The 27357-nt window shown below is 39.1% G+C and overlaps 2 protein-coding genes across 2 annotated transcripts; one reads left to right on the forward strand and one right to left on the reverse strand.

Annotated features, from left to right (window-relative positions):
* Window positions 1-2: 2 nt before the first annotated feature.
* SLC39A9 (solute carrier family 39 member 9) lies at window positions 3-18959 on the reverse strand. Its single transcript, XM_064658319.1, has 8 exons — window positions 18709-18959; window positions 18377-18494; window positions 14478-14586; window positions 10861-11052; window positions 9291-9359; window positions 8101-8186; window positions 6082-6216; window positions 3-4421 (listed from the first exon to the last, which is right to left on the reverse strand). The coding sequence occupies exons 2-8, from the start codon at window positions 18470-18472 to the stop codon at window positions 4191-4193; spliced, it is 918 nt and encodes a 305-aa protein (XP_064514389.1). The 5' UTR covers window positions 18473-18494; window positions 18709-18959; the 3' UTR covers window positions 3-4190.
* Window positions 18960-19042: 83 nt separating this feature from the next.
* On the forward strand, window positions 19043-26556 carry ERH (ERH mRNA splicing and mitosis factor). The gene is made up of 4 exons (XM_064658321.1): window positions 19043-19190; window positions 22192-22279; window positions 23408-23528; window positions 26061-26556. The coding sequence occupies exons 1-4, from the start codon at window positions 19188-19190 to the stop codon at window positions 26161-26163; spliced, it is 315 nt and encodes a 104-aa protein (XP_064514391.1). The 5' UTR covers window positions 19043-19187; the 3' UTR covers window positions 26164-26556.
* Window positions 26557-27357: the final 801 nt, after the last annotated feature.

The raw sequence follows: 27357 nt of genomic DNA on the forward strand, positions 1-27357 counted from the left end.
AGCACTGCACCTAGTAAAAATTTAATATAATAAAACAAATTGAAAACGGCAACATTATTTTAACCATTCACAATTAAAGTGGAAAAATTATAAGGCAGCCATTCATGGAATGATTTTGTGTACAAATGGTTTGGAAAAAAGACATTAAAATTACAGTTCCATACATGGAGTCAGGTAAACAGCAATGACCACGCAATGTTTTTCCCTGGAAAGCCAAGGCTGCTGAGAGATATAAGAACAGTAAGAAAAAAATATTATTTTTTAAAAGAAGTTTGATGTGAACAGGAATCTGAAATTCATCATGAAGAATCTGAAATTCATCATAAACTTTCCCACCAATCTGCAATCACTTCTCCTCCTCCCTCCACCCCCAAAAGAATACAAGTACGCTTCCCTCCTCTTCTTCCCAAGTCCCAGCACAGAACAGGAAGGGACCAGCAGGAACATTTATTCCACAGCATCTCTCTTATTCTGCATTTAGCTGATGCCACACGGACGCATCTGCTACTGTCAAAAGCTCCTTGAAGGCTCTGAACTAGTTCCTGAATAAACACAGTGGTTTTCCTGGGCCTCTTGGATAATATTAACCTTTTACACAATCCACCTGGAAATGGTTTTTTGAAGTCAACGGTGGGTTTCTGTGTTTAATACCCAGCTATCTGACAAGCCACAAAAATCAAAAAGTCCTGTCTAGGTGTGACAGCTCTGCCATCCTCACTTAAATTAATGTCCGTACAGCTTCTGCATCTGTCATTGAGTGCTGGAAAAGAAGTATTTCCCTTCTTTATATAATAATAAAAGCATTAGAACAGTAGGGAAAGTACTTGAACAGACCAGGATCAACAGAAATAGCTTTAGTCCAATTCCTATTGCCAATTAAGAAATCATTAACTGAAAAAAATCAGGTGATGACAAGATTATGGATTTCCTGGAGGGATTTACAGAAGGAAAGGGAGACATTTAAACATTACCTGCTAGACTTGCTGCCATCTACCTCACAGAAGAAAAAACAGGCAGAGATGGCTATTACAGAGAGAGTAAGAGGAATTTGTTTGTACCAAGGTCCCCTGAGGAGTAGAAAATGATACCAGATGGCCCTCACTACACTCAATGCTTGGATTTACTGTGACAGATGGGGAGATAGGTAAAAAAAAGGTTATAATAAAATGGGCCATTTCTTTTAACTCATTAAAATACTCTGCTTCAAGAAAATAATCCTCTATCTGGTACTAACAATTTGGAAAGGTTTGATAATTCAAAATTTTACATTCTCCTTATCACATAACCAAAAGTTTCTTTAGTCACTGCAGTTTCAGTTACAGAATTTAAAATAATAATTCCACACAGAGATAACAGAGGCAGCCAAAACAAAATGCTGGTGCCATTTCTGAAAAAGAAAAAAAATAAAACCCACAGAAGTCTTCTATCACTTAAGTGCCACAATGAAAAGCATGTTATGAAAATTTTTGTGCCAATTTTAAGTTGCCAATGTTTTCATTCAAAATCCCTCACCTGCTGCTATAACTTGGATTCTATACTTCATGAATCATTAAACTGAGTATTACTATTTCTGATGGTTGCTCCAGAAACTGGAAACATGATCTGAAGGACAGGAAAATGGAAGGATGACAAGATCTTTTAACAGTGGCACCTACGATTAATGTGTCAGAGGTTATATTAGCAGTGAAATCATGTCCTGGTCAATACACACTGATCCTTAAAAGAAGGTACTATCCACATGCTCTAACACTGGAACAAAAGGCATAGAATAGGACCTTAGTTATATACCTCCCTAAACCATTGCTATTGTTATACACAAAATGAGGCTGAAGTGGAATGCAGTCGGGATGCCCCCTTAACTCCCAGGGCAAGGTGCACATGCAAGTGACAGATAAGAGCTTGAATAAAAATTTACTGCTTTACTAAACATCAGCACCTAGTGCTGCACTAAGCTATCTCCTGCTTCTGTTACTGCTCTTGCAAACCCTCCAGGTTTGGAAACACTTCTATGGAAAAATTAAGGTAAAATAGTGAGATTATCAAGGAAGAAATTAACTAGTGAGAAATCAGGAAGGACACTGGGACCTCTGGTGTAAACATCCCTATGTATCATTTGCACATGCTAGAAACCTGTTTCACTGAACTTTTTTAACCAGTAACTTACTAATTGCATATATATGCTGTAAAAAACCAAACAAAACCATATAAGAATGCACAGGAGAGGATCTCATCCACGTCATTAATTTTGCAGTGGCTTTTCAGAACACAGTACTGAAGGTCTAATGCAAAAAATGCTTGTTTAGGCCTAAAACACCAATTCTACCTGAAAATACTGTCTCATGGGGAAAAATTATTTTTAATAATTTTGCATGGATTTTTATGTAGTAAAAGACACAAATAAACAAGCCATCCTGGGAATCAATACCAGGTTCAATCCTAGGATACACCTGTATTGTTAGAAAGCCAACAGACAAAGCAACCAGCAGTCTAAGAGCCAGGCCAAACCCATAACTGAACTAACAGACAAACAGAACAATGACAAAAATGGGAAGAAGTTATGAGGCACAATGGGCTGTGTAGTATAAGTAATAAACGGCATCAAAAACAGACACTCATTCAAATGGAAACAAGAAGCACTTCAGTTAAGAAGATATTTCAAGCCTTGACAATTCATTTCAAACAAAAAAACAATCAAAAAGAAAAATATATTTGGCAATGTTATCTTTAAAAAGTGCAGACAAAGTACAGTTTAAAACAGGTATGGCATTAAAAAGTTTTCCCCTAAAGAAAGAATGTTATGCTGATTCTGTGCATGTCAAGAACTCCTGACTTTTCAATGCACTACAGTTATTAGAGTGTAATATATTCTGCATAAGAGAAATGGTGCCTGACAAGACAAAGCTGTGCCTGGGAAATAGAGGGCTCTTTCACCACTCCTCTGCAGTGAGAGACATCATGAACTGGCAGTAAGTCCTTCAGTAGATTCACCAAAACTAATGCTTCTCAAAAGAGGTGAATGAACAATTCCCAAAGGAAGAACAAAATGTCTAACAAGTCCACTGGGAACCCACCAGTTTGGTTTTCTGTTTGTTGGGGTTTTTTTGTTCAGAACTGCTTTAGAAACACTTTGTACTCTATCTGCAGCATAAATATTTAACTAAACATCTAGTTTTGTTATCCTTTATACCTTTTATTTAGTGAAAAACTCACACAGCCCTCCACTGATTTCAGCAGTTCGGACTTTTGAAAATGAGCTAGTAAAGTTCTCTGGTCCCTTAACTGCTGTCTCCATCAGATTTCTACTCCCCAGAGCCCAGAACAGCTCTATTTCAAAGGGCACTATGGGTATTTCTCTCAATAGAAGCAGTAGTGTAATCATAGTACCCAAGATGTAATTCCTGCTAACATTTTTGGTGCTTAACACATGACTGACTTGGAAGCAGACCATCTCCCAAGAAACAGTGCCTTTTTAGAATTTATTAACCATTGCATAAACAATCAAAACACTGTTCTCCTTGCTTCTATCCTTTGTTTTAAATAGTGGAATACACTGCAAAATTCATTTGCACTTTCTTAACCGGCTGATTCTTAGTCTAATCCTACACTTTGTCTACATAATTTCTTTCCTATCAAGTGACTCGTCTGTGACAACAGCAGTGTTATCCAGAGTTCCAAGTGTAGCCCATTGCTGCAATACAATTAGTGACAAACAACACAAGGACCAGTTATGTTGCCAGGACAGCGTAGAACCGATAGAGCAGAGCCCCCTTCTTCATCAGTAAGACTTCAACCTTTCATAATGCAGCAATCCGTGGGTTTTGCCCTCAGCTGTGAAAGTTGAACTGCAGGATACTTTGGTGATTGCAATTTCGTGATGAGTTGCTATGTTCTTCCCTGCTTACCTTCCTTAAACTTCAAATTCCATCTTCCCTGAGAATAGGGCCAGAAGTAGCAATTAAAATAGCAAATGTCTTCAGAAGAGAAAGTTACATAGAATTTACATCAAGCTGCCAAAGTACATTTTGCTACACTAAAAACTTTCCTAGTATTCCTCATTTTGCAATCAAGATTCCCTCTGAATTCCATACAGTGGATGGGATGGATGATGGGTAAGAGACAATGGTAAAGGGAGCAGCCGACATTTTACTGCTCATGTCAGATCGAGGAGGAGAACAGTGAAATCTGAGCTTTTAGTGATGGTGTCCAATAGACAAAACTAGAGGAATAAGGCATCCTAATACTAGGGCTGCCACCTCCAGACGACTGAGTCCTTTTCCTCCAGTTGTTTCAGGTTTGTGGCTATGAGCAATTCCTCCTACTTCTGGAAGGACATGAACTGTGGCAACGTAAAGAAAAGTCCCAGCAGAAAACAGCATAGCAACTCCAGTGGCATTGACTTCTGAAAGAGCTTCTTTGCTGCTCTGAAACACAAAGAGCAAAAGTGAGGATAAGCAGAAGTTCTTCAGTGGGTAACAAAAAAAAATTCTGTATATGTCCAGACACAACAGGATTTCTATGAACTCTCTTCTCTTGCAATGACTTTATGTCTTGCACCTTACATGTAGTAACAGGCACTCTAAAGTTGGGGGGGGGGCAGAAAGACACTCCTCATCCAAGTTGCTTCACTTTGGACTTCTTGCAAAAGAAAAAAAAGTCACAGTCTGTGCAGAAGCATCTTGTTTGACCATCTCACAACATACAAAACATGTTTTGAAAAAAAATAAAGTTGATATTGCAAAGCCAAAAATTTTAGGAAGAACATTCAAGATTGATTTTTCCCCCCCTTTTTCTAAACAAAGGGTTCAAATAAGATATTAGCCTTTAAATATCTGGTGTTCAGAGCCAAGTCCCAAATCATCAGTCATTCAATATTTCATTTGTATGTAGAAGGAAAGCCTCAAAACTTTTCCAGAATTTCCATGCAAACTTCATGAAGAAATGCAACTTCTGGATCAAAACTGAGCACCTCTTCACATTCATACTAGGATTAAGATCACGCTACACATCAGTAAATGTAATGAAATGCAAACCCACTCATATCAGATTCACATGCTTCTTGAACACTTTTCAGCTCAGGTGTGATCTTAGTTCTCTGGTATATTCTTGGGTCATTTTTTCAAAGAGCAAAGATACATCATCTGGAACTATAAAACTCCTGTGACAGCCCTGATGCCTTATCAATTCTCTGTTCTTGCTGAAGCGCAAAATGCAAACGCAACTCTTGATGAGCATGCTTCAAAAGAACGCTCAAACAGAATTCTTACTTCCATTTACAAACCCAACCCTTTTTTCTGCTGCCTCTTGCACTGTAATGTCAAATATAATTCCTCTCTGGCAAGTAAAGGGATTAGCCCGGATGATTTATTTAATCTTTCCTCTCATGCCTTGGGTTTTGTGAGATCACGTTATACTCTTTACAACACATCCCCACAGTGTGTCACCAGCATGACCCACAGCAATTTGGAAATACAGGACTGCCAAAAGATATGCTATAAGAAGCAGAAACATTCAGTTAGGACAGAGATGATAAACCCATGTGCAGTGGCTCATTTCACGGGCCATTTGTTGTATAGACCCAAGACAAGACTATGCTTTAAGGAGTAAGAGAGGCAAAAAGGCTGTTCTAGCTGAGGATTCAACTTCTGACACAGACTTTGAACACAGAGGACCACTTCTGGGATGGTAGGGGAAACTAGCAAAGATTATTTTCTACCTGCACATCAAAAGAAGAACGCATGCAACAATGCTGAAAATTACATAGTTAAGCAGGCATCTGATAAAGCCTGGTATATGAATAAGTTGTTCTCAGTGGGGAGCAGCAGAAAGTAGAAAAGACAGAAATCAGACTTTTAAAAAAAGCTATACAAAACTCTGTAAAGGCGTTATGTCACTGTGATGGAAAGCATGGGTTATTTGTTTTGTGCATTCATGTTGCTACCTTTTCATCAACTTTTTTTAAAATCTCCATTCTGCTAAATTTTTCAAGCAGTTTGGAATTTTGTTATATGAAAATCATGATATTCCTTTCCCCAAACTCCAGCACTAAGCTAGATTTTGGGCAGAACAAGATCACAGACCTACCTTGCTTAGCCCTAGGTATGTCACCATTGACATAACAGGTGCTGCCAATGCAAAGACCAGCAAGTGTTTTCTAATTCGATTCCGTTCTAGCCCCGCATGCATCAGGAAGGAGACCAGGCCAAAGGCAGCTGGTGCCTGCAAAAAAACAATACACGCTGGTAATACAATACGTTCTAAAACCCCCTGAAATATGAGAAAAAGTTGAAATACAACTTACTATGAAATGTACTGAATTGGAAGAAATTCAGGACGAGCACTAGTATGTTGCAGCTAACCCAAATAAACCGTCAGTTCTGCAGACCACCCCATCTTAATAACTGTACCTAATGGAAACTCACACTCTGGCTATCAGAAAACACATACCTGTGTAGTCATTATAAATATTAAAATATTCATTCTGACTTGAGTCATTGCTATAATCTCCAGGTTTCCATTAACTTCGGTAATTTCTTTTCTTGTTACTACTACACATCCTTAGATAGAGAGTTTCTTTATCTACAGCAGAAAAATTCTAAAATTAACATGAGGAGGGAAAAAATTGCCCAAAGACAGGTAACTGTCAGCCTCCATGTTAACAAAGACTTAAGAGGTCCTTTGATTACTTCATCATTCAGTTTCATTCCTGTTCCCATCAGGGAGCAAACAAATAATCCCTTCTCTCTCTGCTGACATCCAGTTTCTTATCCAAAAGGCACAGCTGTCCTACTACTCATGAAATTTACTATATCTTTGCTTGCATAAAGACAATAGCAATACACCCTGACATTTTTTATGTAGGACACTAAAATGCATTGAGCATTTTTATACATAATCTTTTTTTTTAAACATAGAGGATGGAAACCATAAGTGAAAGAAAAAAGATGAGAAAGACAAAAGCATCAATCAGGATAAGAGTAGGAAAAAGATACCAGAGAAGAAATACATTTCCCTTCAAATACCAAATATTTCATAGGAGTAATTTTCCTCTTCTAAATTTGTACAATTTCAGAAGTCAGTTAATTTGAACATTAAGAATAACAAAAGTTTCAATTAGCAACAGCCATAAATTAAGCTTCACACAAGATGTGACGTTGACATCACCACGTCTCAAGAGGGTTACATAAGCCACAGTTTCTTGTATGAACATTGAAGAAAAGACATACTAGATGTGGGTTCCCTAACATTTTGAACATGTAATTATACAAGCAAGTTATTCAATAATGTATGACTAAGTACTGTAATCCATACATGTGTTACCATAAGGCAAATAGGCATCTGCACATGTATATTTAGAGCCTTTACATTTGCACAAGTATTAAGGAAAGATCTTCCCATCTTCAAGAGCTATTGTTTGCTTGTTACCAGCAGAAACATATTTAATTTTTTTTCCTGCAGTCATGGCATATGACTGATGTTGAAACTACTACAATAACAGATGTAACTAGAAGTTGTAATTTAGTACACTGATATTGAGTGGTTTCAAAAGACTAACCCTTTAAACACTAAAACCCTTCAAAATAAATATACTTTCCATTTTCTTAAGAACATCACAGAACCAAAAGATTTGTAATCAGCATAAAACTGCTTTTCCTCCTTTAATGCCCTAGCATATATTTCTGTGCTTCACTTCTCTGGATACATCTCTTACAGCAGTAAGAATCTATAGGGCTTTTGTTTGTTAAAACAACCAAACACTACCACACTAGCTTCTGAAGAAGTGTGAAGCTGACATTTCTTCATGAGCTATTATTCTCTCCTTACTTTTGGGAGACTTTGGGAGACTTGTCCCAACCACTGCAACCAAGGTAGGCAGTAGGCAGTCAGATTTCTCTTTCATTTGTACCCCATTCAGACTTAGCATCAATCATTTGTTTTTCCATGATATATCATACCAGTGCTTTTTGATCCCTGAAACTGTACTATTAACCTGTTTATTTCAATGGCATTACATCACTGAGGAAACTTTAGATCTTTAGCAATTCCTCTGTGCTTTAGTAGTCTTTTGAAGAGCAAGTAAGATTTTTTTGGATGATGACTTACCTTGTGCAACATAATTGCAACAAACACTATCAACTGGACACTAGTCTGAGAAGTAGAAGCTGCTGCACCCAATGCAACACCATCAGCTGAAAAAGGAGTGCAAATTCATGGATTATTCCTCCACATGAGCTTCCCCACCCCCTCAACAGCTGACAGTAAAAACCATGTTGATTTAAGAAGTTGTTATTCAAAATGCCATTAACAACAGCAACTCAACACTTGCCTTTGTTTGTTAAGCCACAAGATTTCAGAATATCAGACAACCCTCAACAGGAGCTGTCTCATATTTCCCAAGACCATGAAAACCATACTGAGAATCTACTCAGTATTGATACATCCTTTCAAATTAGAAACAAGTTTAGTTGTTTTAGTCTTCTATAGTAGAACAAGCTTCCTGTCTAAGTTAAAAAATAATCAGTTTTATTATTACCCTTTAAATGATTTTTCAAATATAACTATTGTAAATAATTTTTTATCATTTAACATAAATATATTGTCTAAATGAAACAGAAAATGGATACAATATTATTCCTTAATATATAGACATTTTGTTTAGTGAAGAAGTATCTTTTTGATCAACATCTGACTTCTCTAGACAGCAACCCTCAGCAGAAGATTAAAAAGCATCATATTTATATTACATATCAATCAAGAATAAAAATTGTCTAATTATTTCTGCATGGGTTGACTGCAACACATGCACAGTCAGTCTTTGCAAGTTGGACTGTGTTTCAGTTAAATCTTTGTGCTCCACCTTATGTCTTTTTTCCTACAAGATACTATTTTCTAAATTAGTATTTTTAAAAAAAACACAGGTGAATCAACAAGCAAACCCAAAGGTGTTTCATACTACTTATTAAATGTGTTAGCATGTACTGAAATTCAGCAGCTAGAGGAGCCAGCAAAGGAACTGAAGTGGCAGAGAATGAGCATCACACAACCTTTCAAATGGGAAAAATAAAAGAGTGAAAATACCGTACCCAAATAAAACTCTGTGGAACATCTGAGAACTGGTATTTTCCCAGTTAATTCTGGGAATATCCTTAGTTTCTCTGCTCTACTTTTTTTTTTTTTTTTTTTAATAAAAAGTGACCTTCAAATGCAAAACCCAAGTGTGTCCATCACATCCAAAGATGACCCACACAGCAATGGATGTCCTTGTCAAGCACTAACAATAGATCCCATGTTACCTGCAGCATGGACTACCAGTCCCAGTGTTGTGGTGATTTTGGAGTTGCCTGATCTTGCAGCTTCTGGATCTGAAACAATCATGAGAAAAGTTAATATAAAGGGATCAAATACATAAATGATGCTGGAAGAATGAGAAATTCATTCCATAAGCTGCACTTGGCTGACAGCAATGGTATACTCATGTCAAACATGAGGAGATACTCACTAAGAACATTTCCTTTAAATTTGTTTGGGATTGACCAGTACTAAACACACTCAAAGAGAGTCACATTTTACACCACACCTCCATTCTGGCCTACAGAATTTTTCTAATTTAGACAAAGTAATATCTAGCCACTTGGGAGATAACAAAACTGCAAGACATTGCTTCAAGAGAAAAGTGTTTTTCTCCAGCAGATTTTAAAAAAATTACAAAACCACTACATTTCCAGTGACAGAGGTACAGGCTAGATAAAACTTTACTTAATATCCTATTTTATAGTGTGTATATCTAACACAGACACAATTAAATTTCCTTCTGGTATTTGCTATGATCAGAAACATAGAAAAGGGTTATAACCTGTACAAACCAAGGATTCTTCTGACAGTTGCTCACCTGTGTCTTCCTGACATCCTTACTGCCCTTGTCTCCTTCTAAAAGCTTTGAAAATCAGCTAGCCATGGCTGTGGCTCCATTTACACTTCTTCAGGAGCACAAGGGTGACACAGCCCCTGCACTGGTCTTCCATCTGTCCCACCACACTAACCCCATACAAGTATTTGCACAGCTACACTGTGAACTGCCAAGAATCCCACCAAAACATATCACCCCTCTCCTTTGTGTGTTTTACTTCTCCTTTAAGATCAATTCCTTAATTTTTGAGGGCCAAATTCCACCATTAGAGGCAATTATGTGGGAGAAAATGAGCAGCTAAAGGCAATAAAATATCTTCTTAAATGACAGAACACCTTTGGTGTATTTCAAGTGACAGTCTGAGTATTAAGCCTCAAGCAGTAAACAAAGGCAACTGTAGTCTTGCAAGAAGTTGACAAACCTTTAGACAAAGCAGGAGATATTTTAAAGTAAGTGAAAGTGAAGCTCTAGAATAGTGTGGGAGGTCCAGCTGTGCAGTTACAGTAAAGGACCAGAGCTTACCTCTAATCCTTTCTGCATTCTTACTTAAGATAACCTGTTCTTTGCAAAGCTTACCTATATGTATGACAATTATGTAGGAAAAAACAAATGAATATAAGACTAACCTGAAGTTTTTTGGAAAGCCAAAGAAATCCCCTATGGGTGATACTGTAAAACAGACAATAACTCAAGTGTCAAGTCACCCTTCACCCCCACACCATATGTGCTCATACTGTTATTTCATGTTAGAGAAGCAAGCTCTCAAACTATGCTGAATTTCAGGATACAGTTCCAGCATAAATATTTCACATGGACCCTGATTTATGTTTGTAAAGCACCTACTGAAACACTCTGGACAAATTAAATCTGGTAGCACTCAAAAAAAAAAAAAATCACAACATGGTAATTAAAATGAATTAACAAATCTGATTCAATCTTACTGAATCTTTACTTACCATCTGTAGAGTGCACATGAGAGCTGCCTATCTGATCCACCAACAGCATGAAGACAAAGCCAAGGACAAGGGATACACCGATGTAGGCATGCAACCTGGAATGGTCATGGCCGTACTCAGGTACAACCGCGACTTTTGCTACCTTCTCAGACTCAATCACTCGCTGCATCTCGCTCGCCGGGTGATGCTTCCCTGTGACAGGCAAGCAAACGGATTAGGAGACGGGACTAAACATGACACAGCCACCTTTTTCCTCCTTTGCTGAAAGCCTTCCTTACACTTTCTTGGACAATACACAGAAGTCCTTATTTAAGGTCTTTCTTAGATGATCTTTTTTGAGAAGCCTGGTTGGTCTCTCCTCCCACATCTTCAGCATGGAAAAGCAAGTAAAGCATTAACACATGATAAGCCAGGCTACTTTGTTTAAATGCTGCACTTTAAATACAAATTAATTGATAAAAATTGCCGTATAATTCCCTTTTATTTGAAGTTGCCAATTTTGTCAATATTCAGTGATACTCTCAAGCAGTTACTTCATAATCTTCATTTAAGTGAGAAAATAAAAGCTTGTCCATGCCCTCCCCGCGACATTTACTTCATCTCACTGAGCTACCCTGAAATCAGACGAGCTCCAAATGAGTCTAAAATCTAAGAGTGGAAAAGATGATGTCTCAACAGGTTTTTAATTAAGTTTCTGTGTAGAAAATGCTTTATTTGGTGCACAGTTCATAATTTTAAAACATTTTCAAATATTTCATAGATTAGTAACAGCAACAAATGTCTCCACCTGCAATGACTTTTAAAAAGCAGAGATGTAATATTATAACTTTACCAACTTTTACAGACTGCCATTTACCCAGCATGTGTGACCTTTATCACGAGCAAATACCACACAAAATTCCCACCAATTTCAACATAAATTGCATCACTCGCTCTGAATTTACACAGGCTTAAAAGAGAAAGTTTTTCCAGCACACGCACTTAACATTTCTAGTAGCCTTTGGCCTAGAAGCTCACAAGACAGATGCACAAGATCCTCCAACCTTGCTTATGACCATAGGAAACATCTGCTTCTGCAATCCCATCTGACACAGTGGGAGATGTCCAGAAGTACATAGCTTCTTTAGTATTGGCCAGCAAAGATTGGTAAGAGTTGCCTTAATACATTTATGTGAAAGAGATTTAATACAGCTATTTTTTAGCAAAATTCTAGGTATTGTTTCCAGCTGATACAAGTGAATAATCATGGCAAAGCCACCTTCTCCCAACTGCATGCAGAAATACACTGTTAAAAAGGTACAACCAAAGATCAGGAATAGAAAATTTTGAATTAAGTTCTCAACTACCATATAGAGCACAGTAATATTTGACCCCTTGGATTCAGACACTGCTCACCTAAACCATATATTCTTTTCCTTTTTTTGTATTTCCCCTTATGGTCCCTGGCAGAGACAAGACATCAGGCTAGAAAGCCCTTTGAGTGATACAGAAGAGGCATTTAATGCTCCGTGGCAATCTTGTTATTATACATAGATGCACTTCCACAGCAGGTAAGGTGCTTTGCAAACAGTATTACTCAAGTGTTTCCAATGGGAAAAGAGACAGTAAATCTACTTCCCCAACTGATACCTCAAGCCAGATGTTTGAGTTGCATGCTGTTCTGCAAAGCCCTGAACTACCTACCATTCACGTACAAGTTGCCTCCACTATAGAACAGGGACAGTGCTTAATAATCACGTTTGGCAGGCTAAATTAACATTTGTAAACCCTTTTAATGTGCTACTAAGACAATGTTTCTTCTATGTTTCTCTGATAGACCTAATGATGGTATTGCAATCTCTAATGGTAATTGCTTTCAGAAAGTCTCCCGTCCTTTCCCTACACTTAGAACACAGTTATTCACAGAAGCAACTTTCCTGTATTTACATGCAAACTCAAGAAAAATTTATTCTTTGAATAAGAAGTAAAAACAGACAACCCATGTGCAAAGCTCCAGTGCATCACAGTCCAATATAAGGATGCAGGTGATAAGGATGCACATTTATTTCTCTTCCCTCACAAAGCAACTGTTAGCACTATACCATGAAGAGGACTCTCGTCATGTTCAAATCCTTGATCAGAAACTGCATTTTCTCTTAAGATCTGAACATGGGGAGAAATAACCCCAGGTACCTTTACACGCTGGGAGACAACAATCAGAAAAGTAGCTCTGCAGAAAAGAACCTCAAGATCCAGAGTCAGGACCTGAGGGAACAGCCTGAAGTTGTGTCAGGGGAGGTTTATGTTAGATATTAGAAGTTATGTCAGGGGAGGTCTTTTGGTTGGCCACTACTCTTCAGACATTTTAGACACTAACACCAAAAATCTGACTTACTCTAGCAAGTCATATTCTTGCTGGAGTATTCACATATCTTATTGGATGAGACACAAGTGTACATTCATCCCACTGTACAAAATGTTGTCACAGTGCCTTTGCTACAAAGCACATCAGAATAGGTTTGGTAGCCCCTGCAATATTTCAAACATATCTTCGCTGAACAAGAAAAAATTACTTCAGACCACACAAGATTGCTGTCATCTATATTAAGAAGTTAAGTTTGCTTCAGATCATTTCAAGGTGTAAAACATAGTGTGTAACTCATGGCAATCTCTCTGACAGTGGTTATACAGTTTCATGAGTCAAAACAAAGGACTGATGTCAGCAAAAGAATTTTATCTGCTGGCAGCACTCAAACCAAGGTTTCAATACACACAGACAGAGGTTTATGATCAAAGAATAATCCAAGTCATGATTTATTGTTGGCTCTTAGCGTACAAGGTCAAAAATTAGAAGTTATTTATTCTGTGGCCTGCAGGTAAATACAGAAGTAACAGTAGATTACTTTTGTATCAATGAAAAACACTCAAATGCTTGATAGCAAGCAACCAGTCTCAGATTTAAATTACACTTGAAAATGGGAAAACAAAGACCTTCTTCCTTTTGTTTTTCCAGCTCTATGAATACACCTCAATATTTCCCTCAGGTGCACCTTTCTACGTTTAATTATGTAAATAGGTGAATTTAAAAAAAACAAACAAAAAAAAAACAAAAGAAAGCTGTTAAGTTCTCACAAGCTTAACTTTGAATATCCCACTTTTCTAAGAAAAATACTAGAAATAATTTTTGTAGTTCAATCTGTAATACCCCTTTAATTTCAACCCTTTGAAATATAAAAAAAAAAAATCTTTATTGATAGACTGTCTTTAGACAGTAGTGTCTTTAGACATGATACTGTGAGTTAGACATGGAGTCTGAAGCCACAGACAAATTCTTTTTTTTCTAAGTAAATACTTCTGATATTACTAATATAATACTTCTGGGAATATTTCTGCAGTAATGGTCTCTTTTCTCCACAAACTAAACAAAGTTACAGACCATGTAGCTCTAAACTGCAAGCTGTAGATGTCATATGTGAACAGTATGCCCTGTTTAGTGAAAAAAACTTAAAAAATGCAAACGTTCACAGCAATTGTATTCACTACTAGCCATAACATTACAGGAGAAAATTAGTCTATTCAGAATTAAATTTGAATGGAGAGCAAACCCTTGAGTGAGGCCATCTGGGTTTGGTTCTTACCCTCCAAAATATCTTCATAAAGTGCATGTACTCCTTCTGGCACAATGACAGCCAAGGCAGTCCCACATAGCAGCCCAGCACCCAGAACAGTCACCAACTTCAACCTCTCCTGCAAGCAAGTACAAAACAAGTATCATCTTTAGGAATAAAAATGATTTCTTTAATCTCCCTTATTAACAGAGGTTGGGACAGGGGGTTACTTGTTACATTAGTATTGACAATTTGCAATTAAACTTTAACAACAATACCTAAAAATGGTTTTACAGTATAGCAAAGAATAATAGTTTAACTCATATTTTGGGAAGAATTTCTACAAGATTAAAAAACAGACACAGTTTATCAGTACTTGTACTGTTACTTAGGGTTATCTTCCTAGTTATATTCTAATTTGGGGCAAAAAGCTTCGAGACTTATCACTCCTCCCAAACTCACTATGTTTTATCAATAAAACTACCAATTCATTTCCTCGTGACAGGCTTAAGTCAAAGCCATGTACTAAAATCCAATTACATGAACATCTAATAAACTCTAAAATACAACAGTTGCAGAGGCCACTTCTCAAAATTTCTGTAAGAGCTCCCCTCATATCACATGGAGCAATCAGGGGAGTCTAGGTCCTCATAACAACCACGTAGCATATATTTTGTGGCAGAGCCATCATCATCATCTCCCATGCTCAATGCTACCAAAATACAGACTTTAACTACTGAGGACCTGGACGCAGAAGTCAGTGCCTGATTAACAGGAAACCACTTGCCACATACCCTTCTTGTGCCATCCATCCTCCTTCGTGCACCATAACGACACAAATTGTTCAGTCTCACCAAAACAGGCAACACTTACACAGAAGAAGTAGGAGGCTCTAGAGATGCATAGCTAACCTTCTGAAAGCAAGCCAAATGTGGCCATAAGGAAACAATTGCAGCATTACTGGGGAAAATTCAAATAGTAATATGGAAGAGATGAAAACACCTGTAAAGTTTCTGCAAACATGTACCTTATAGTGCCATATATAATAACTATGCTTGGTAAATTGTTATACAGTGGCAATCTACGTTAAAAGATAACCTTCAACATCCACTTTTCATAATCATTTTGCAAAAACATAGTATTTTACAAGGGAAAAAAAATTATTTTTACCTGCAACACTATAGCATCTTATGCACACGTACATAAAAAAAAGGAAAAAGTGTCAAAAGTAATACTGATTTCTTACAAATGCAAATACAGAGTACTACTTGCCTTCCCTTGGGCATCTGCGAATTTTGAATATCCATGGAAATAATACACACTAACAAGTTAGTGTTTCAAGATAAGACTCCATCTCCTTTTCAGTACAAAATATTTAGATGTGGCAAATACAGAAATTTAATAACAGCCTACACAGACAAGCAAAAGCAATATAGTTTTATCCAAGAAATCAAACAATTTCAGTGAAACACACTTGCGTGTCTCTTGTTAAAAAACAAGAGCAGCAGAGTAAACAGTGCTAAAAATCCATGGGAAAAATCTTATATTCCTCAAATTAGCAAGCTGTTTCACTGCTCAGTATTTATTTTAAATCTACATGGCACTGAAACTTTTACTGGAACATATCAAAAAAACTCATACCTACTTGCTGGCCTCTGTTATATCACCAAAACATTCAAATTGCTACAACTCTTTTTTTTTAAACTTTTGCGTTTAGACTAAAACTTAAGAAATAGCCTCAAGAACTGGTACAGTGTTGTTTCTAGCCCTAAATTAGACCAACAGAATCCTGTAAATTAGGATGAAGCTGAAAGGGTACATCTGCACACAGAAGTAAGGCGAAGCTTGGTACAATCTGCACCTTTTTACCACCAATGTTTAGTCATACCTGGCTTTGCCAGTTTTATACTTTCAAGGATATCCTAATCTAATTACAGTAATAGAAACCAGCATGAAATCAGAACACAAGTAATAGGTTCCATGGCAAAAAACTCATCTGAAGGAATGTAATAACACTAATGAATAATTTCACTGTTCTCCAGCATCTGGAGTATATTATGTATAGCATTCACTTTTGTTTTCAACTCAAATATTATAAATGGCCAGTGGGAAGAGGCATTTTAACTTGGGCTACCTGCAAAACTTTTTCAAACTACAGAATGCATAGTCCAAACAGTCATTTCAGTTTGAAATTGTCTTTGTTGCAGAATCCTAAGCAATCACTTCTAACAAAACCATTCTAACTTCTAATTATACACTTCCAGGATTAGCTAGGATTTGTATATAATTTGCAGAGATATTCTTCTCCTCTTTTAAACCAGCATTGCATGCAAACCCTTAAGACGCCCAATTTAAATCAAGAGTAAAACTGAGTCAAGAATTTCTGAGAACCTAAGACACTACAATAAACTTGACTGCACACATGTGCACTGATGGTAAAATACTGCACACACAAAAGGCTAATAAGTACATGATTACTGCTTATGGAGAATTTTGGATCCACAACAGATCTGTATTCCTGCACTGCTGAAAGCCTTGAGAGATTTAGGAGACCACTGATTCAACGATATAAATAAACCACATAAAGACAGATCAAGAACCCTATCTTCAAACAACACTGAATATAAAGTCAGAGAAAACAGGTGACTATTGAACATACACATGACAAAATGCAAAATTAAATAAAAAAAGAGACATTATTAGCATGCAAGGCAGTGCTCTCAGCAAATTCACAAGAAAACCCTTCACAGGCTTCAGGGCAGAAGTGACTTTTGAAGAGTGAGATGCTGGAAGCAACAACACTGAAGACACATAAGGGGAGGTCCATCAAAGCATCAGAGGAAGCACTGGCAAAACAGAACTCTGCAAATATTTATGTGAAGACTTCAGAATACATTGTTAGGTTTCAATTCATTTAGCTGACTTGTACTGTTCCTGAAATGAACAGCCTTTCCTTCCATGCTGCTCAGGGTCTACTGCTCCCAAAGCCTCCTAGAAATAATGGGACCAAAGGACAGGTGCAACCCACCCTCTGACTCGATGGAAGAAAAAGTAACATCTCTTCCAGCACCTTGCTTCCCAAAAGCAGCACTGTTTCCAGGAGAAACAGGAAACCTCCCATAAGAGCACTCTTACTACCTTAAAACAACTAAATTCTCACACCATACCTCTATACAACAACCATCACTTAGAAAGAGGAAAAACCCCTCAGGCACCAGAGGATATTAGGAGACTTCCAGAGACTGTAACAATCGTCATCACCTCAGTGACCAGATACACTTAACGATGAAATCCCATACTGTTTTGAAAAATCACCCAATCTATGAAAGTCTCGCTCTCCCTCAACAGTACCTTATTTATCCAAGATATTTTTTTTTCCAAAAGAATCCTTTGAGTTACCCGGGGCAGTAACTTGAACTTGTATTGTGATCAAAAAGCTAAGATTTAATTTTCAGCATTGCAAGCTGTGAACAAAATTGTCAGTCAAAGTTTTCTGATAACATTCTTGGAATCGTTTTTGAAAGCCTTAATTTGAGTAGCCCATAGGCACATAAGAAGAGATAATCTCTGACTTCAGCAGTTTCTTACACAAGCTTCTAATTCTAATTCTAAGAATAGCCAAGTCCAGTTCCTATTCATGTCCTTCCATGCTGAGACTGTGCTGCACCTGTAGCAGAGATGCTCGACTCGAATTTGGCATGTTTAAATGGCTTTTATACACACTCTGAAACCAGCATAATTTTAAACAGCAACTTTGAATGAAAATTAAAATCGCACTCACAACTTCCTTAAAAACCTTTTAAGGTTACAGCATTGCCCCTAACAGCGTTGCCGGACTTCCAAAAGGACAGCGCTAACTCCTACTGGGAGATCTCCCCATCTGGTTTCTCCCTTAGCAACCAACGAGCAGTTCGGCGGAGCTGTCTTACCTCGGAGAAATTAACTGCCAAGGGGATAATTCCTGCCACATAGCAGGCAACCAGCATGGCCAGGGACAGCAGGCAGATGGAGGGGAAGTCATCCATTTCGCCGCTTTCTGTGCGGTCCCTTGAAGTGAAATTCAACAGCAACTTTTCCACCTCGCCCGGCCGCACGCCTTAGCCTGTGCAGACACCGAGCTCCCAGGAGAGGCTCTCAGCCATGTCTCTGTCGCCCGGCGGCTCCGGCCGGCTGTGCCCCCAGCCGGGGGTGCGCGGGGAGACCCGCCAAGGCCGGGGGGCGGGGGGGGGCTCTGCCCCCGGCGGGCAGGCCCGGCCCTCACCTGAGCCAGCGGAACCCTCCCCCGCACCGCGCCGCTCCCAGGGGAGGCGGGAGGGGACAGCGAGCACCCAAGCGGCTTCTCGCAGCGGGGACGAGGGGAGGACGCTGCGGGACCGACGCTCCTGCCCCGCACCCGCTGCCCGAGTGGCAGCTCCGCACTTCCCCTTCCGGGCCGGGCCGCGCCTCGCCCAGCCCCGCGCGCTTCCCGGCCCCAAGATGGCGGGCGAGGCCGCGGGCTGGCGGGGGAGAACCCTGACCCTCACCAAAGATGGCCGCGCGCCGCGCCCCGCCCCCGCCGCTCCGGGGAGGCCTCCCCCGCCGGCCCTGTGGGCGCGTGCGCGCGCGCTCGAGCGGCGCTCTGGCGCGGGCGGCTCTATGGTGGCGGCCGTTGGCGCGACGGCGCTTCCGGCGGGCGCGGGGGCCTGTGGGGGATCGCCGCGCGCCACTTCTGCCTGGCAGTGCTGAGGGAGCGGAGCCGCCATGGTGAGAGCGGGATGGGACCCGCCGGGCGGGACGGGACCCACCGCGCCCGCATGAGCTGTACTCCCCTCCTTCCCGACCCTTCCCCTCCCTTCCCTTCCTATGGGTGGCCGCAGCCGGGAAGGCTGCGGCCGGCGGTGCGGGCCCGGGCGGGCGGCAGCACGTTTTGGCGGGGCAGGGCCGGGCGAGGCGGGGGCACAAAGGCGGCAGAGGCACTCGTGGAGGGGCGGACTGGGGGCTCCCGCCTCCCCCCGGCAGCTCAGGCCTCTTTCTCAGGGCGCCGCTGAAAGCGCGTCTCTTTCCCTCGAGTCTCGCTCGTCGAGCGAGTCTGCCTTAAATGGCTGATTGGCGCTTTCCATGCTGCTGTCCCTGCTCCTTCCCTCCGGTCGGAGAAGGGAAAGGCGGGAGCGTGCGTTGGTGGGCTGTCGGAACGGTACGCTGAAGTTCGAAGGCCTCCCTCATCGTGGTTTGTTGCCTTCACCTAATGAATTAGGATACGCTGCAGCAAGTTGTTGCCTCACGGCGGGAAGAAGCTGCTTCTGGGTCTGCAGCGAAGCTCCCATATCTGCCTGGCACTTGATCGAAGCAGTTGGCTTCGGCCAGGATGAGCAGCTACAAGCTCTGTCTGTGTTGTCCAGAGTGAAGGGTGACCCTTAAACCACTTTTTCTGCCTAGCAGAGGGAACTAAAAGGCATTTAGGTGTCTGCAGTGTGCTACTACTAGTTGTATCACTGCACATCTTACCCTTGCAATCCGTGTTTATCTTCCTTTTTTATTGTTTTGGAGCCTTTTTTTTTTTCTTTATTGTCTGATAGACTACAATTGGTGGAAGCCTCTTTGCACACATGCTGCCTAGCTTTTAAGTCCTTCTGGTTTAGCTGTCGGCCCTGTCTTAACCAGTTTTACAGGGTTCTGCCTTGAGTAACAAGAGCAATTTGTAAAGTTCTCTCTAGAAGTTCAGAATTGATATAATATAAATATATGGTGTCTCATTACATGTCCTTCTTAACAGCCAGTCCACCTATGCTTTTAAAGAAAATGCAGGGAAGGGTCCATATTGGGCTTTTTCAGATAACCTGGTGCTAATGCAAAAAGGTTTATGGATCTTCCCTTGTTTTGGTTTTGTGTCACCTAGGCAAGTGGGGCAGGTAATAATAGTCAGAGGAAACTTCCAGCAGGCTTCTGAACTTGTCATTTTTTGTGCCTACGCGGTAGGGCTGGACCAGCAATTTTATCAAATCAAACAATTTCTTTTTTTTTCCCCTTAAGGTAACATGAAGATCCCCCAAAAAATGTTTAAAAAGTGTTAATTCTACAATACAGATGGTCCCAATGGCATTAATTTTAATATTTTCCAGGCCACTATCTGATATGGATATTGTATAGTGCCTGAAGTGATAAACAGCTTAAAGTCAGAAGCCCAAATAATTTCTACTGTGAAATTCTGAAAGAACTGGCTTAAATGTCTGGCTCACTGATTTTTTAATTTTTTTCAATCTAAAGATTTGGGTAATTTGAGATTATATGATTAATTTAATGCTCCTCAGTGACCAGCTAATTAAAATGATAGTGCTGCAAAAATTGCTTGGACTCCCTGGCAGGACAAGCCTGTTCAAGTGCAGTGCACTAAGAACAGCCAAATACCGGCCCCCTTGGGGAATTCCTGTCAAATCCAGCGTCCTCTGGCATACATGAGAGTGGACTTAAGTGATCTAGTCTCCTTTGTATGATTCTTCTTGTTACAGTGTGTAGCTCTCAATTCCCCTCTTTTGCCGCTTCTGACTGGGAGAAGTCTCGGTGCTTCTTTTACTCCGTGTAACTTTTTCCTGGACTTCTTGGACTCTGCAACTGCTGTGTTATTTGAGACAGAACTTAAAGAACTGAAAACTGTTTATTCCAAGCATGAGAACACTGTCAGTCATGGGACAAGAATTTGTCCCGTTTTCTTCTTATATATTTCTTGTAAATCCTAATATTTGCCATTTCTATTTTCTGTCATGGCATGCGATAAACACTGAACTGGTGTCTTCACTGATGCCCAAAGTATGGTTCAGGATTTTTCTCTCAGCAGCTGATTAATTTAAGCCAAATAATATGTCTTACTCTGCAGTTGCCTCTTAGTTGTGTGCTCACCTCTTATATTAGCACTGAAAGTGTTGGATCCAATTAGCAGCACTGGAAATGGCCATTTTTGCAGCATGCTTGCAAACTTTCTGTGCTGTGCACCTTTTTAATTAGATCACAGATTGTGTACACTTGAAAAATTCTTGCTCACTCTTTGCTCAAATTACTTGCAGTAGCAAAGTGAAAAACGTTATGGAAATAATGGAAGCCACAGAGTGTACAATCATCTAAGTCTTCCCTGCAGAAGAACAAGCTTACGGACTCCAACATTTACAACAGTTTTCTGTGCCATAATTACTGTTTCAGTAAACTCATTGAAGTGTGAAAACCCAGTACATCTGTTTTGCAGGAAATGGATACTAAGTGCAGATTTGTTATATAATTTGTGTTCCCTTGAAATTAAATGAACTCAAAATAGCTATTGCTGCTAAAGGTGAGATTGACAATGTGATTAAGTTGAATCCCCTCCTTGCACTTTGATTGGGGCATTTGAAATCTTACTAACAGCTTGCATTTGGAATAAAATAAGTAAATGCACTAATGCCGTAGTTTTTATACGTTGACTTTATTGCTTTGCTTTTGTGTCTAGATAGAAACTACTATTTCTGTGGTATCTTTTTTCAACACAGTAGCTGCTTTACTGGTGATTTTACACATTTTAAAATTCTATAAGGATTGATAGGACTGATTGGAAACAAAAGTTAACACAGCTTATATGAATAGTAAATGCTATTTGGAGAATGTGTCCTTGATTGCTACTTCACTATTTTAATATTATGCTGCTTTTTGGTGCTTCCTTCAGATAAATTACTTGAATCAAACACAAATCATTCAAATTGTGCAACTAACCTGTTTGCTTGATGTTTGTTTTGTTTTCCAGTCTCACACAATTCTACTTGTCCAGCCTACCAAGAGGCCAGAAGGCAGAACATACGCTGATTATGAATCGGTGAATGAGTGCATGGAAGGTGGGTGAAGACATGGGGTTTTAAACACCAGTTTTTAACTACCATTTTTGACATACTGTCAAACTTACTCAGTAAGAAAATAAATTGCTCTTCATGTTTTTCAAAGGTAATTCACAAAAAAAATTTGAAAAAGTGTCTCATGCTTTAGTTTGCTAATGTTCTAGCAAATGAACAACTAGTTGTTATTTGTTCCTAAAACTTTCTTTTAATCTTAAATATTTGTTTTTGATTTAACTAGATGAAGTCACATTCAGTTTGTGAGTGTATGCAATATTCTTGGCGAGGCCATGCAGCAGACTTGCTTCAGTTCATTTTATTGCAGGATCAGCACCTAATTCTCACTAATCTTTGTGGTAGCACTGTAAAGGAAAGATTACTACTGGATATAATATATTAAATAAAAGATTTTGTGTAGTTGATACATAACTTACAGCCTCTTGGTGTATGTGCCAGAGTAAAGATCCTGTGAGACTTTGAGTCACCTAATGAGCTTGGAAAGAAGATTGACATACTAGAGCTGTAGTTCACTTAACATTAATGTTCCAGGAAGTTTTGCGAGGCAAACAAAAGCATAATAAAGACTATGTAAAGCCTCTGTGCTCACTTTAATATTACATTCTTCTCAAATGTATCTGAACTATTTGTGGGCTAGCTTAAATAAATAAAACTGATTTAAATTAATTAAACTATTTAGGTTTGTGCTGTCAGTCTTACCTCAGTAGCCCTGTTTGACTCTGTGATGAATAATGATCATTCTTATGAGTTCTTCTATTTCTCAGGTGTTTTGTACAGTAGAAATATATGTTGCAATTGCCGTCTTAAAATTATTAGGAGTTCTAGGTGTCCATTGGAGCTTACTGCATGGAAAGGTATATATTTGATAGAGCTAAAACTTTCTCCTCTACATGACAAAAATTCTTTTTTCCATGCATCTTACCTGATTTTATAGTATTATGTTTCAATGCAAATAGCTAGAACAAAAGAATTTCAACTCTGCAAAATCTTGACTGTCTCTCTGGTTTTATGGTATTCATCTCTAAACTTTCCTTATATTTGTGGATCAATAGCTGAAGAAGTTTCAGCAAATACAGTTTTTAACATTGCATTGTTAAACTTGTCTCTCTGTAGGAGTCTGTAAAATGTATGAAGAGCATCTGAAGAGAATGAATCCCAACAGTCCATCCATTACATACGATATCAGCCAATTGTTTGACTTCATTGATGACTTGGCAGACCTCAGCTGTCTTGTGTAAGTTCAGTTGTATAAATCCATTTCACTGACTCAAGGAAGTCACAAGTCTTCCCTCTAAACTCTTACGTGTTTTATTTGAGTGTTTTTTGCAATAACTGTAGTGCAGCAGTATTGTAGCTGCCATAACATGTTGCCTGCTCCAATTATCTGCATTGAAATCTCTAAGGAAGGCTTAGAAAATGACAATTCCAGTTGGATTTTAGTCACATTGAAGCTTACAGCATTTCAGATACTGAAATCCAACAGTTTAATACAGCTGCTTATTTTATTACTGCTAGTATCTGTTTAAATTGGGGCTGTATGTGCCTTTGTGCTGTTGTTCCAATTCCTAAGGAGGCAGAATAGTTACAGAACTTTTTCCAGCTGAGAGCACTGCTAGTGGTACGGTAGAAGTCTACAGAAGTGCAATACAGCCAACTGTTTATTTTGAGCACGATACAGCAAGATGGAAGTTTCTGTAAATGCTAATGAAGTGACCGAGGAACAGATGAATCCTCTAGAGAGCCTGGCTAATTGTTTACATGCTCTTGTGAAAACATTATCTCCAGTTCTCATTTGTGTGTCGGAGTTGTGGGCAAGCAAAGATGGCCTTGAGTACTTTCCATTCTGACTGCACTGTGAAATCAAATGTTAAATTTCACTGTCCAGAACAAAACTTAGTGTTAGGTTGAGTACTTTCCATACCATAAATTTCAAGGTAATGGTTTGGTATGACAGTGGTTATCAACTTTGCAGAAATTCTGTAGGAATAAGGATACAAATCTCATATTCAAGTAACAAAAGACACAGTATTAGGCTTTTGAATCTCAAAATTCCAGAACATTTTTAAGCCCGTGAGTTTCTGGTATAGACATTACTGCAGCTGTACTGCTGTGGCTGAAATCTTGGTGCAAGTACTTGTCCAGCTGCACAGTGAACAGACTTTGCCAGTTAATTCCAGTTTAAAATAATAATTTATTTAAAAAAACTGAGCATCGGATTGTTTGCCTTTGTATTCTGATGTACAGTACAAAATTTCTTACTGATAATGACTTATTACAAATGCCATTTGCTAAAGTTTTGAGTAGAATAAGTAAAATGGGCTTACAGGTTCTGCAGAGTTAGTTTGACCCTAGACATTCTGCCACCTTTGATTTTCAAGTGTCATATTGCTGGGCTGATGCAGGTTTTGTAAACCACAGTTTATCTAACAGACTAAAGCTCACCAGTTGCTTTAGGAGGTAGCAACTGTTTTCTAGTACAGTCTTGTGCCTTTGTTAATTAGGCTCCTAAACTCAGTGTCGTGCCAAATTCTACTTCAGCTTTTAGTTTTCCACCAGATGGCATACTTAGCACGAGGTGTATCAGACATGTCCTGTGTTCATGGAGATTCCTGAAGGACTTGCTGTCTGATCTTGTGGTGTAGCATTGTGAGTGGATTTGGGGGTGGGGGATAGTTTTCCTGAAACTAACATTTCCTATACTGCACGAGAACTACTGCTCTATCAACATAAACTCTTTGGCCTTGAACAAGTCATGCTGAGGTTTAAATAACAAGGCTTTCTTAAAAACAGTGTGCTTAGGGTGTTTTCCTTAGGTAAGAACTGTAAATTGTTCTGGATTGAGTCAACTTCAGATTTTTATTCAGGTTCTTACCAATGACCATCTCACCTTTCTTACCTGGTCAGAAATATGTGTACCAAGATTTAAAGACTGATCAGGATTTTAGTAGTTCTTGAAGCATTCACTGAAAGTACCATCTTCATGAACAAAATATTAAACTTTAATGAATGAGGGAGAAAGAAAGGCATGAATCTACACAGATGCAATTTCAGGCAATTTGCTTTCATTTTTCAGTCTCATTCCGCTTTGATTCGGCAGTGTCCTGGGTAACTGAATTCTCTGGCCCCTGCTAGTCTTGCTAGGAAACTGCTTTTATCAACTATCCCTGAGCAGCAAAGAAGACATGTGGGTTTTTGTTTTCAGTTTGCTTTTTATGAATTGTCTTTGTTAGATGCAAGCCTGTCCTCACTGCCAACTGGCAGGAATCCTTTGTCATCCATCTCTGAGTCTGCCTTTGCTCCTGGAAAAATTTGGGTTTATAAATTTTCAGGAAATTGCTGACAAAAGTTGAACACTCGAAACCTTAATAAAGAAGTGTAGAAGAAGTGTTTGGCTCCTTAAGACAAATTCAATCGTTCCCTGGTGGAACTATTCTTCATTCTGAGCTCTAGAATACTAAGATTCTCCATTAGTTGTCTCCCATAAGTAATTGTATTCATGAATTAAAATGTGAACACACTGTGATCCAGTCACTCAATAATCCTTGGAACATATAGTTTTATTTCAGGGTCAGACTGATCTGCTGCGTAACTTTTTTAGGGAACAGGATAAATCCGTTTGATAAGTGGCAATTCCCATCTATTTCTGATATCATGATCTGTACACAACTTTCTGCTTCATACACTTGAGGACACTTAATTGTTTGTGAAGTTCTTCTGGTAAATGTTCTGCAGGGCAGATTAACATTCATTCTTTTTTTCTTTCTAGTTACCGTGCTGACACTCAGACATACCAACCATACAATAAAGACTGGATAAAGGAGAAGATCTACGTCCTCCTTCGCAGGCAGGCCCAGCAAGCAAGCAAATAATGGGGGCACCATCATCACATGGGTTTGGGGGAGGGCTTGGACAACAGGTGTGTACAGAGTGTAGTAGTGAACGTTTTGTATTATAGTCATCCTGTTGCCATCTTGATAAACTCTTTAGTCAGGACTGAATGTATTGTTAGAGATACAAGGATTTTGTTGGATTTGTCTTTTTTTTTCAGTGTAAATGGAGAAGAAAGTACAACATCTTCTGCGGAGATTTAATTTGGGTTTTTTTCCTCCAGTTAGCTAATGGTCCTACTTTATTTGAACCCTTGGGGCTGTTCACATTGTACTTCACCACATTTGCTGTATGTGCCCTTCTGTGGGCTTTCCAACATTCAGTTACATCCTTGAGATGGTCCTAATGGGAAATAAAACTACCCTTTGGTTAAATTTGAGTGCTGAATTTTATGGATTTTGCCAAAAAACACAAATCTTTTTTCCCTGTTATCTGAGGAATAGGGCTTGAAAGGTCATGTGGACTGAACCAACAGTTGTTTGCTGTATTACAGAACAGCTCAAATTCTGGCCTAGTCTTGATACTGTCTTCCCTGGGGATCTTTGGGAAACACAGCAACCCTCTTGCACTCTATACTTGATCTTTATATGAGGCATTTGTATTCAAGTGTGTCTGCTCTGGGATAGGTGATGGATAAGAGCAGGCTGAATGTATCACATCACAGAATTAGTCTACTCACAACTTTCCCCTGATAAAGCGTAAGGATTTAACTGTTTACACACACTGTAAAATTTTATCTGCCCCTGTCTCTCTTGAACACTAATGTCTTTGTAATTTTGCTGTACGGAAAAGGTTTGGACTGAAGGACTCATTAGACCAAAAATTAGAGCAGGTAGAAAAGCAAAGCTGGATTGGTACTTTGTTCCTTTGTGTTAGTTCAGTTAGCCTGCTATAGGTACATATTTGAGTCACAGACTGTACATGTATACTCAACCAAGAGCAGTTCCAGGATTGACACAGGAATGCAATTCTCTCCAATGCACTTCACTTCCTAATACACATCAGTAGTTTCTGATGGATCTCACAGCAAATGCACTGTCTTAAAAGAATCTGAGGTCAAATTGACTGTCTATAATAAGCTTTCATGAAAATAGCTTCATTTAAGTGGTAAGTAATAGCTGCTGAAGACTGGGAATTGAATTATTGAAGAGACACAAGTTCTTAGAAAGATACTC

Source organism: Pseudopipra pipra, chromosome 6 (assembly GCF_036250125.1).
Source record: "Pseudopipra pipra isolate bDixPip1 chromosome 6, bDixPip1.hap1, whole genome shotgun sequence".
Classification (NCBI taxonomy): domain Eukaryota; kingdom Metazoa; phylum Chordata; class Aves; order Passeriformes; family Pipridae; genus Pseudopipra; species Pseudopipra pipra.